Source organism: Miscanthus floridulus, chromosome 2 (assembly GCF_019320115.1).
Source record: "Miscanthus floridulus cultivar M001 chromosome 2, ASM1932011v1, whole genome shotgun sequence".
NCBI lineage: Eukaryota > Viridiplantae > Streptophyta > Magnoliopsida > Poales > Poaceae > Miscanthus > Miscanthus floridulus.
The window spans coordinates 44046258-44059109 of record NC_089581.1 but is presented as its reverse complement, the minus strand read 5'-3'; the positions used below and the strand labels follow the sequence as shown (position 1 = coordinate 44059109).

Here is a 12852-nt window from a genome sequence, read left to right as displayed (position 1 = left end):
CACCCATCGTGGGGAGTGTGCGTGCTGATCCATGGCGAACCAGATGGGATCTCAAGATCAATGATGTTTGCGACAACGCCCTTTGGCAACAGTGACTACAACCTATAGTGGGACTCGTCATGCTTCCCGTGTGAGCCTTCCTGCTAGATCAGATCGGCAAGTGTCTACCGAAAAAGCAAAGCCAGTGACCCAGAGCGTCTCCATGCGGTCCTGATTTGATGGCATCGGCAACGACACCACGCAGCACCATACAAGATGATATCAAGTACAAGTCATGCTCAACTAGCAAACAAGAGCACATACACATCAAGGCATGCAAGACAACTAAGTTAGCCTTCCGTGCATGGGCACATGCATCCCACGTACGGATTGAACTTCAAGCAGATTGATCGACGCTTCACCCCTTGACCAAGTTCGACTACATCTACGCGTACTCGTCCAACTATGGCTCCAACATGAGATCAAGCCCATCCAAGCTGCCAAGCGAGCCATTCAAGCCATCAAGCAAGTCACTAAGTGAGTCGCCTGGACTACTTACTCCAACCACCTGCTACGTCGCAATGATGATCGCCGCAAAGAACGATGCCGTTACAACCGCGACCACCGCCATGACAATAGTTTAGAAAACTCGAGCGCCGGGCAACTTCATCAACACCGACTAGATAATGCCATACGCCACCGACCAGATGTTCTGTCTAAAGCTAAGTCACGCTTTAATATTCTTTTAAATACTCTCCAATCTTCGTATATCGCCATAATGTTTCTCCGAGCTATTTTCTCCATGTTTGCTCTGCAAACAATTTTCTTTCATGTATACCATCTTAAAGATGACATGCAGCTAAGCATAAGGCAAATCCCCGAACAGTCATATTGATGCTTGGATGTGTCCAGAGACGGCCTTGTCTCCGGCTTCTCCCTACACGTGCATGAGCGTCTGCCCTCTGCATTACGGGTGGTCAGCAGTGGCTCCTTAGAAATGCTTTGTTCTTCCTACACGCATACAGGCTCCATGCTCCGCGTTATGGTTAACAGGCTAGTTAGGGTTGGAGACTCAGCTACACACTAACTGGTCGGGTGGTTTGTATTAAATATAAAAACATCTTCACACCAATTGATCACCGAGTTGCATACGCTATTTCATCACCATTGCTGATTCTTCTTTGGAGTTCATATATTTTTACATCACATACTACCCATTCTACATATTTGTATTGTAGGATCATCATTCAGGTGATCGGACCACCTCGTGCTCAAACTTCTCCACTGATCAACTGGTCAGACTGCTAGGTTCATGGACTTCGTCGCCGACTAGTTGATTGGACTGTTTGTCGGTCGCTTCTACTCAATGCTCACTTCGCCGCCGACTAGTTGACCGGACTGTTCATCACTCGTGCTTCATCGCCAGCTACGTCGAGGACTCCTCGGTGCTCGGACATCGCCAGCTACACCAAGGACTCCTCGGTGCTCGGACATCACAAGCTACGTCGGGGACTTCTCGGTGCTCGAACATCGCCAGCTACGCTGGGGACTCCTCAGTGTTCGGATTCTTCATGCAAGCATCGCCAGCTAAGCTAAGGACTCCCTTGGTGGTCGGATTCTTCATGCAAGCATCGCCAGCTAAGCTGGGGACTCCTTTGGTGCTTGGATCTTGTTACGTCTCATTGGTGTGCTATCAAGCTACTCCATGTTGTTCAGATCAGGGTGATTATCTTGGACAACAAGTCTAGGATCTTGATACACGCATGTCGAATGACATCGGCAAGCTTTCAGACTTCTTTTCTTTGACCCTGCTACAAGATTCATTCTTCATCTTCCAATAGGCTCGGGGACTAAGTGGCTACACTTCACCTAGCGGTGAATGTAGTGCTTATTTCTTGATTTACCCTCCTTATTGATAGAGTCTAAGTGGCTACACTTTTCCTAAGTGGAAGAATTTTCAAATTTTATCTTGAGCCCCTTACACCCTTCTAGGAAGCCTTACTTGGCTAAGTCTGAGGTCTCCTAACCAATTAAACTGGTCGTCACTGACTTTCACCATCCAGGTCACCAGTTAAACTGGTCGGCTTCAACCTTCACCACCCAGGTCACCAGTTAAACTGGTCGGCTTCGACCTTCACCGCCTAGGTCACCAGTTAAACTAGTCGGTTTCGGCTTCCACTACTCGAATCACCAGTTAAACTGATCGGCTTCACGTCAAAGTGCTCGAACTTGTTTAAGACAACGTTGTTCAAAGGATACAAGGTGCTCGAGGACTAGCTATGGGGGATATGACCCCTGGTATCCATAAGACAAGACATGGGCCGCACCATCATAGGTGGCCTAGCCCACAAGATCAAGACATGCACGGCACTGGTCGATGTGCACCGCATGATATTGTATAGTACCAAATAGGATACTTTCCTTGTAACCCTACCCCTCCAGAGTATATAAGGAGAGGCAGGGGTCGCCTAGTTGACATCTACATACATCCCATATTCAATACAATACACCAAAGACATAGGACATAGGGTATTATGTCGATCAGACGGTCCGAACCTGTCTAAATCGTTGTCTCTATGCCTTATGTCACCATCCGGTTTCTACCACGTGCACCTCCACCGATTAATCTACCTTTGTGGGATACCCCTCGGAGGACTACCGAGCATCTTTTGTCGATAGTTGACGCCCACCATGGGGCTCGTGCGCGCTGATCCCTGACGAACCAGATGGCATACCTCAAGATCAACAATCTTTGCGGCAACTCGGCGGATCACGTCGACATCCTTCGACAATCATGGCGCATGTCTTCATACACGGATTGACACCACCAAGCTTCTACTGCGTCTGTCCTACTCCAACATGGGATCAACTTCGTTCCAGCCATCAAGCGAGCCGCTAAGCGAGCTACCCGCGTCGCCAACCAGATAACACCATACACCGCCGACCAGACATTCTGTCTAAAGCTAAGTCACGTTTTAATATTTTTCTAAATATTCTCCAATCTTCATATATCATCATAATGTTTCTCCGAGTTGTTTTCTACATGTTTGCTCTTTAAACGATTTTTCTTTCATGTATACCGTCTTAAAAAAGACATACATCTAAGTCTAAGGCGAATCCTTGAATAGTCATGTTGATGCTCGGATGTCCCCAGAGACGGCCCTGTCTCCGGCTCCTCCCTACACGTGCACGAGCGTTTGCCCTATGCATTATGGGTGGTTGGCAGCGGCTCCTTAGCGACGCTTTGTTCTTCCTACACACACACGGCCTCTACGCTCCGTGTTATGGTTAACAGGCTAGCTAGAACTGGAGACTCAGCTACACACTAACTGGTCGGGTGGTTTATATTAAATATAAATACATCTTCACACCAACTGATCGCCGAGCTGCATATGCTATTTCATCACCATTGCTGGTTCTTCTTCGGAGTTCATATATTTTACATCATGTACTCATATTTGTATTGTAGGATCATCATCCAAGTGATCAGACCACCTGGTGCTCGGACTTCTCCACCGATCAACTAGTCGGACCGCTAGGTTCATGGACTTCGTCGCCGACCAGTTGATCGGACTGTTCGTCGATCGCTTGGACTCGATGCTCACTTTGCCGCCGACCAGTTGACTGGACTATTCATCGCTCGTGCTTCATCGTCAGCTATGCACGGGGACTCCTCGGTGCTTGGACATCGCCAGCTACGCACGGGGACTCCTCGGTGCTCGGATATCACCAGCTACGCGTGGGGACTCCTCGGTGCTCGGATATCGCCAGCTACGCACGGGGACTTCTCGGTGCTCGGGCATCGCCAGCTACGCTGGACACTCCTCGGTGCTCGGACATCGCCAGCTACACGGGGGAATCCTTGGTGCTCAGACATCGCCAGCTATGCCGGGGACTCCTCGGTGCTCAGACATCGCCAGCTACGCCGGGGACTTCTCGGTGCTCGGATATCACCAGCTACACTGAGGACTCCCTTGATGGTCGGATCTTGTTATGTCTCATCAGTGTGCTATCAAGCTGCTCCATGCTGTTCGGATCAAGGTGCTGATCTTGGGCAACACGTCTGGGGTCTTGATACGCGCATGTCAGATGACGTCGCAAGCTTTCAGACTTTTTTTCTTTGACCCTGCTACAAGATTCATTCTTCATCTTCTAGCAGACTCGGGGACTAAGTGGCTACACTTCCCCTGGCGGTGAATGTAGTGCTTATTTATTGATTTAACCTCCTTATTGACAGAGTCTAAGTGGCTACACTTCTCCTAAGTGGAAGAATTTTTAAATTTTATCTTGAGCTCCTTACATCCTTATGGCAAGCCTAACTTGGGATACGCTGCTCGGCGACGGTTCACGCTGCTCGGCGACGGTTCACAGCTGCTCGGCGACGGTTCACGCTGCTCGGCGACGGTTCACAACTGCTCGGCAACTCAACACGGTGGTCGGACCATGAGTTTGACTGCTCGGTTTTGTTCGCACCCGCTCGGACAAGCTCAAGACGGCATCGTACAACAGATACAAGGCGCTCAGGGACTAGCTGTGGGGGGTACGACCCCGGATACCCACGGCAGACCACATGAGCCGTGCCATCAGAGGTGGCCCAGCCCACAAGATCAAGGCGTGCACGGCACTGGTTGACATGCATCGCAAGATATTATATAGTACCAAATATGATACTTTTCTTGTAACCATACCCCTCCAAAGTATATAAGGAGAGGTAGGGGTCCCCTAGACGACAGCTACTACATCTCAATATAATACACCAAAGACATAGGACGTAGGGTATTATGTCGATCGGATGGCCCGAACTTGTCTAAATCGCTGTCTCTACGCCTTGTGTCACCGTCCGGTTCCTATCACGCGCACCTCCACCGATCAATCTATCTTCGTGGGATACCCCTCGGAGGACTGCCGAGCATCTTTTGTCGGCAATTGCAATTTCTACAATCATGCTAGGAATTGGTTCATTTCTGTTTAATCTATAATACCTACAGTTGAGACCGTAGAAAATCCTTAGTTGACACTGGGAGTATTATTAGCATGTCTCTGTATTGAAGAGTTAAAGGGTGCAGTTACATACTACTCCTACTGTCCTACATAGGTGTCTCTTTCAGAAATTTTACTTGTTGTATGTGAATTTGGACTGAAAAATATTTAGTCAAGTTCGGACCGAGGAGTCCCCGTGCATAGCTGGCGATGATTATGCACGGGGACTCCTCAGTGCTAGGAATTGGTTCACTATTGTATTAAAAATGTTTGTGGTCACTGTTGAGTAATATGATCATTATGGTTTTCTAGAACTATGGAAGTATCATTAGTTTCTTTTGATGCCAATATGCAGGCCCGTCCCATGGGGGAGGGCAGGCAGGGCGACGCCCGGGGGCCCATGGCACTAGGGGCCCATGAGTATACGTATATGTAGTACATGTATTTGGCTCCATACGGTCACGTCCAGTTCAGTCTGCGGCTCTACGTGGCAACCCTTTCCTATTCGCGACTCCGCGTCAAAGCATGCGTGCTGTTGCGCCGTGGCGGCTGTTCCGGCGTTCCCAAATCCTGAAATCCCGATTTCCGTAATCTGGAATCCCGTGATCCCAGCAGGCGCCCACTAACCCAGCTGCGCTACAGTCCCTTCATCCCTGTCCCCGACTCTCTGCGGTAAGTGATTATGGTTTCAGTTCATCAGTATTTATTGTTTGTTCGATCTGAAAACTTCAGTTTCTTTTTTACCTTGCAATCCAATACATACAGGCATCAAGCGATAGTGCAGCGAATTGTTGATCTATTAGTTTAATTATTTAATTCATCAAGGAACTTATGGACATGCCACAGGCAGCAGGCTGCCCATAATTTGTTTTAAATTTTAAGTCATTTCATGGATTTCACTGTTCTTTAAGCTTCTTTGATGTATTGTCGTTTTTTAACAAACTATATTTTGCGAGTTAACTCTTATTACCAGTAGTACTATATAGTTCAATCTCGTGATATTAAAATATTAGATAGCCGGGACTTCATTGTCTTGTTTGCCCAAGAGCCCTAGAAATTGTTGAGACGGCCCTGCCAATATGATGCATGCTTTCTGATGCATATCTTATATCATCGGACTATGCATTTGTTGCTTTGTGATTTGATATTTGTACCCGTTAGTTGATGTGCCTTGATCTGTTACACAGTGTATAATATAAACTGTAATTTAGATTCTGTATTTTTTTTCTCTTTTTTGCCAGGCAGCACAAGTTGCTGGTGAAGTGAACTCCTGGGTAGAGAAAGTGCCTCAGGTCTAATCAAAGAGCTGCTGCCACCGGGATCTGTTGATCAGACCACCAGGCTGGTTCTTGGCAATGCATTCTATTTCAAAGGAGCTTGGACTGAGAAGTTCGACGCATCTCTGACAAAAGACGGTGTGTTCCTCCTTCTTGATGGGGGCTCAGTTCAAGCACCTTTCATGTCCAGCAGAAAGGATCAATATATTGCGTCTTACGACAACTTTAAGGTGATTAAGCTCCCTTACCAACGAGGTGAGGATAAGAGGCAGTTCTCCATGTACATACTTCTTCCAGAAGCACGAGATGGACTCTGGAGCTTGGCTGAAAAATTGAGCTCTGAGCCCGAGTTCATGGAGGAGCATGTCCCGACGAGGAAGGTTCCGGTTGGGCAGTTCAAAGTCCCCAAGTTCAAGTTATCCTTTGGGTTCGAAGCAACCGATTTGCTAAAAGGATTGGGGGTTGAGCTACCATTTAGCTCAGAAGCAGATCTGTCAGAGTTGGTTCATTTGCCAGCAGGACAGAAACAGAACCTGTGTGTTTCATCCATTTTCCACAAGTCGTTTGTCGAAGTAAAGGAGGAAGGAACGGAGGCCGCCGCCGCATCTGCTGTAGTGGTTATGCTCTGTTCATTCAGGATGCCCACGGATTTCATCGCGGATCACCCTTTCCTGTTCCTGATTCGTGAAGACACAACTGGTGTGCTGCTGTTCGTCGGTCATGTGGTGAATCCCCTGCTTGCTCCATAGAGGCAGACCATAGTTCTGAACTGCTGCCTTTGTGCGATCCCATCCGTTGCATGCTGAGTACAGCATTGCGATATTTGATCGAGTGTATGCATAAATAAGTGGCTTGATCGATGTATGCAAGGTTGTGCGATGATACACTGTAATAATCAATATACATGGTTCCTGTTTACTATTCAGATGAGACATGTTGGTTAAGTTCTTTGATGAAATATAAGGTACAGAAGCTCATCCGGTCCAGTTTACCATCTTTTTTCTTTTGTATTTCGTATGTGAATCTTCTATTATGCCAGGTACAGGAGCTGCTCAGCAAAATTCACTGAAGGTGAATAAAGAAATAGATTTTTTTTTATCTTAGTTGGATTACAGTATTCCATTCTTTATACCAACTATGAATGCGTACAACCACTAAATCTATAATAAACATTTAAATAGGTGACAGGCGTTTCAAAGATAGTGCCTTTGTGATTCAGCCGTGAGATACAGAAGTCAAAAGACACCAAATCTGAGAAAGATCTCCAGCGGGTTCTCCAAAGATTGTGAGATACGGATGAAATGAAAAGAGAACGGGCAATGGAGTTTCTTTATTTTCCTACACCAAATAATATGATACAAACACAGTGTAACAATAATAATACAAGTACATCGCTGTCCCTTAGTTGGGGATGCAGAAACAAAGGGTCTTCTCAGATGAACGAGGTTCTAGTAGTAGCAATTCCAAAGGGCTAAACTGTTGTAAAACACTGGAGGTGCACCAAACAACAGCCAAACACAACAGGGTGATAAAAAGGGGCATCACGGCATCAGGCGTGAGCAGCATCTGCTAGCAGATACCTGCAAGTACAATACAACTACCAGCAGCACACACCCCTTTTCGTCCCACTATTTATCTTGGTAACCTGCGACGCAACAAAACCATCTGAGCGCGGTTGATGATACACATTGCCTCGTTGCTGAGTATTCGATGCTGTCACATAGCATAAACGATCTCCCCACTGCTTTCCAGGTCAAGATCGGCATCTGAGTCTAGGTCCTCCATGTCATCATCGAGGTCAAGGCCATCGTTCAGGAACTGGTTGAGCCCACGGGAACCAGCTGCTGGAATGGTCGCCTCAGCCAGGATCTGCATGATCTCATCCATGCTCTGCATCGGTTGTTCGGGCTCCTCATACTGCTTGCTCATTGTGCTGTCACCCATTAGGTCAGCTGGGAGGTTCTTCAAGAACCAAGGATGGTTTCTTATCTCTGGGATGGTGATCCTCTGTATCGCAATGTCAGTGATTTGTTCAAAGCAAACATGTGCAGAAGATAATGAAACATTATAAAGCCAGAAGTACTCACAGTGGCTGGGTTGGCGACAAAAATCCTAGAAATAAGATCTTGGCATTCTGGAGATATGTGGACATAGTCTGGAATTGAGTACTGCACACCCAATATTCTCTGCCAAACAGATCTCGTCAGTGTTTAGTCAAAATGGGCAGCCAATTCAGAAATTCTGAAGTGTAAATACGGCTGCAAAGGAAACCTGAATTGTCTTCCTGAAATTCTTAGGTTCATCTGGGTCCTCAAATGGATATGCACCAACCAGCATCACATAAAGGGTCACTCCGCATGACCACACATCAGCAACCTTGGTTCAGTAACAAAGAGTTAGTGACTGATTTAAATTCCAACCTTCCAACATAGTTCCCTACAGTACATAGCTATACACCATGCATGTATAAATGCTTTGCCACATAAACATGTTGCTCGTGCGTATTCATAGAAACAGCATGGGAAGTGTAGATTTCGGATGTATGCAGGACAATACCTTTCCATCGTATTCCTTCTTCAGAAGAACCTCAGGAGCAATGTATGCAGGAGTTCCCACTGTAGATTTGGGCTGAGAGTGTAGAACTGATGACTGCAATGCAAAAAGAGTTATAAGCAGAGCAACAGTTTAAGGAGACAAAATTCCCACAAGATGACAATTTTTTTTTCTTTTTGAAAGGCACCAGCTAACAATATGTACTGAATTATAAGCAGATGATTCAGTTAATTTATTCTTGACTAGGTCATGGGCTGCTAATTACAGTTATTAATAGTCTTACTCCTCATTTGGTACGTATATTATAACAGGGTAAAGTGTGCCCTATTAATTGCATCTGCATTTCATTTCCCCACTAAATTCGTAAATAAACAGAGTGAGCATCTAGCGGTACCTTTGAGTAGCCGAAATCACATATCTTGAGGCGAGGCGCGGTGCTCCCGTCCAACAGGGTGTTCTCTAGCTTCAAGTCACGATGGCATACTTGCTTGACAAAGAGGTAGGCAGAGAACACAGCAATTTTAAACAGACCAGACCAGTTCAGTACTAAGATCCACCTGCTATATTTGGTAATAATATTGGAAGGGAAGAAAATAAAGAGTAGTGGTACCATGGAGTGGCAGTAGCTGACCCCTGATATGAGTTGCTGGAAAAAGAAACGCGCCTGAAAGGAGCTTTGAGTCAACCATGTTTGTACAGGACAGGTAGGAGTGGCAATACTAGTACAGAAGACAGACAGCACGAGTGACAAGCAGGGTTGATGAGAGCGAGAGAAGAGGAAAGAGATGGACCTCGTCCTCGCTGAATCTGCCGGCGTTGCAGATGCGCTCGAAGAGCTCCCCGCCGGAGGCGTACTCCATGACGATGGCGAGGTGCGTCGGGGTGAGGATGACCTCCTTGAAGCGGATGATGTTGGGGTGGCGCAGGGAGCGGTGGTTGATGATCTCCCGCTGCACGTTCTCGTCAATCTGCAGTGGGTGGGTGGTTGATGATGCTGGTGTTGGAGAGGCAGGTAGGCAGGCAGGCGAACAAAGAGTGCAAGGCACAGCAGCAAGTGCTAGTGAAAACCAACCTTCTCGCCTCGCTCGATGTACTTGACGGCGACGAGCTGGCCGTCGGCGCGGTTGCGCATGAGGCGCGCGACGCCGAAGTTGCCGGAGCCGATGTCGCGGACGAGCTCGTAGCGGTCGCCGTCGTGCATTATGGGCATGTCCATCCCCGGCCCCACGGTGAGCGCCGCCCGGTCCATCGCCGTCGTCCTTCTCTCGCCGGCGCCAGCCAAAGCAGCAGCTGGTAGGCAAGGGTCGAGCAGTCCACCAGCAGCGTACCGGCCCGCGGCGCGCGTCCCGTGACCCCCCGCGATCCAAGAAGCGAAGCGAGCCTCTCCCGCCCTTTTAGCTCTGGGAAAGAGGTGGGAGGGAGTATAAAGGAGGCGGCGCTGGCGGATTTGGTTGGGCCCGATTGGGCGGAGGAGGAAGCACACCTCGTGATCCCTGCCTCGTCTTCTCTCTCTCTCTCACCTCGCCCTTTTTTCCCCACCTCGCTCGCTGCCTTTTTTTATGGTTTTTTTTTATAGAAGCCATTACAATTCTTCAAAGTTGGATAAATGCCATTACAATTCGGGTATTCTAAAATATGTCATTATAATTCTAGATGTTGCTAGTGCTGACCATTGTCTACATATGTGAACAGCTCGGGCCCACTGTCAGGTCGAGGAAGGCGTACGTGACTTCCGTATGGACATCGATGCCCTTCTTGCGTGTTACAAGCCGCCGCACCCTCTCTCCCGTTCAATCCATCCCCCACCCGTGCTCCTCTCCGTCTTCCTATTCCTTTCCCTAAGAACCCTAACCCTAGACTGTAGCCGTCGCCGGAGACCTGCGGAGCTGCGACGGCGACCTACGCTCATCCTTCTCCGTTCCCCTCCTCCAAGAACCCTAACCCTAGAATATAGCCAGCATCCAACCCCCCCCCCCGCCTTAGCCGACGTCGCAGCCCACGACAGAGTAGTCTAGCACGGCCACCGCCGGTTCGATGGCGGCGCCCAACTTTGAAGCCATGGCCGGGAAGTGGAGTCGCAGCACCATGAAGGCAACTTCTAGTGGCTCGAGCTCGACGGCCAGCGGTAGAAGGGAGTGCCCCTTTTGCCATGTTACTTTGGTCCGCATCCAGAGCAAGTAACCGGCGACAAAGGGCGAGTGGTACCTCAAGTGCCCGTACAACATAAAGGTTATGATATTTTATATTGTTGTGCTCGCTGTGTGTTGATTCATCTCTGATTTATGCCCTTTGTTTCGATTGCGGGATGATGATAGTACCTGCCCATACATCCGCTCTGTGAAGGAGTATATGGCCTTGGAAATAGAGGAACGGAGGGTGCAGTCAGTGAAGGATGCAGCTGGTGTTTGTTGCGCCGATTTGAAGGAAGAATTGGAACTAGTGAAGCAAACACTGGATAGTGTTGTAGCAGAGGTTTGAAAAATAAAGATGCTACATGTTGAGGTGATGCCTGCAGTGAAGTCTAAAGTCGACAACAAGAACATGCCTACAGTGAAGCCTAAAGTCGACAACAAGAACATGCAGATTGTGCTTGATTCTTCTTTTGTAGCCGTTGTCTTTGTAGGATTTGTCGGTGTTCTGCTTGGTTTGCTTGTGGCTGCAATGTGGAAGTGAACTGATTGTAGCAGTTTCTGTTAGGAAGGAGTGTGTGTGTATGTTTGGGTTGTGTGTGTGTGGTTGTATGTTTCCAGAATCGTAATGAAATGAATGTATGATATGAATTGAAATGGGTACCAAATATCTGATGAAATGAGAATTAGTGATCGATTAGCTTGCATATCTCCGTGTGCTTGAGCTTGAACCAGGATCTGAGGTTGCGCCTATGCTTGTGCTTCTTGCTTCAGCAAGATGCTGTTGCTGTTGTTCGCCTTTGCCATTGCATAGATGCACCATAACATTGTAGAATGGCACCAAAACATATGTACCAGTGCCACAGTTGCAACTCTGCAATGGAAAACTAAATGGTCTTTTATGGCTATGTGTTTTATGCCTCACTCTTACATATATGTGGTTAATTGCAATACATGTTTCATATCACCAGAAAATATTAAGACATTCTCTTAGGCTGTAGAAAAAATTGTATGGTAATAGAAGTACAGGTAAAATGAACAAATACTTCACACTTCAAGCAAGTATATCATGGAATAGCTCAAACACACAACAGAGGCCCTATACATGCATTTCAGTATATGTTCAGATTGAGCTAACTGCATGCTGGCAACCATCACAGAAAAATGTAGATGTAGATACAAGCAGCGCCAATGCAATGTCATTGCACATAAGACAGTTCTACAATGCTGGCAACCATCTCATTACATTTCAAGTGTCCCTGAACATTTCATACAAATAGCCAACAAGGGCTCTACAAAAGCAATTTCATTACTTGGAAGCAATGAAATTACAGAGTTTGCAACCATTACTCCGACATACCATTCAGCTTACATAGCACAAGCATTAACAAGGGCACTACAAAAGCATAGCAGGTTACAGCACTCAGGCTATTCTCATATTACAAAAGCGCTTGTTCAGGTCCAAAGGCCATATAGGCCACAAAGGCCATTTACATCATAGACTCCTAAGTCACAAAATACATCCAAGTCATAAAATAAGCTATAGGTAGATTACTGCTCATTATTCAGCATATCCATTAGACCTCTAACAACCTTAGCAGGTGGAGTTGCAGCCTTTTTCATTAGTTTTTTCTTGACTGGTGTTTTCTTCTTCTTAGCTGTCTTCTTGTTCTTAGCTGAAGCTGACTTCTTCTTCTTCACTTGAGATGGTCCAGCTTCTTCTTCAGCCGGCCTCTTCCTGCATCATTAGTTCAAACAAATTATTTTTGATACCACTATTTAGTAAACAGATACAAAATGAAAACAATACAAGTCTTACTTTTTATTCAGTGCAGCAGCAGTCTCACCATCAGGTCCCATCTCAGGTTCCTTACATGTCTTAGCAAAGTGTCCAAAATCTCCACACCTTCGACATTTCACTTTCTTCTTTGTAC

The 12852-nt window shown here is 46.9% G+C and overlaps 1 protein-coding gene and 1 pseudogene across 1 annotated transcript; one reads left to right on the top strand and one right to left on the bottom strand.

The window, feature by feature from the left end:
* Positions 1-7014, top strand: part of LOC136536427 (serpin-ZXA-like) — a 31671-nt pseudogene extending 24657 nt beyond the window's left edge.
* A 524-nt stretch (positions 7015-7538) lies between these two features.
* On the bottom strand, positions 7539-10292 carry LOC136522828 (serine/threonine-protein kinase SAPK10). Its single transcript, XM_066516631.1, has 8 exons — positions 9862-10292; positions 9581-9757; positions 9400-9453; positions 9184-9276; positions 8793-8885; positions 8508-8612; positions 8324-8422; positions 7539-8243 (listed from the first exon to the last, which is right to left on the bottom strand). The coding sequence occupies exons 1-8, from the start codon at positions 10036-10038 to the stop codon at positions 7953-7955; spliced, it is 1089 nt and encodes a 362-aa protein (XP_066372728.1). The 5' UTR covers positions 10039-10292; the 3' UTR covers positions 7539-7952.
* Between the last annotated feature and the right edge of the window lie 2560 nt (positions 10293-12852).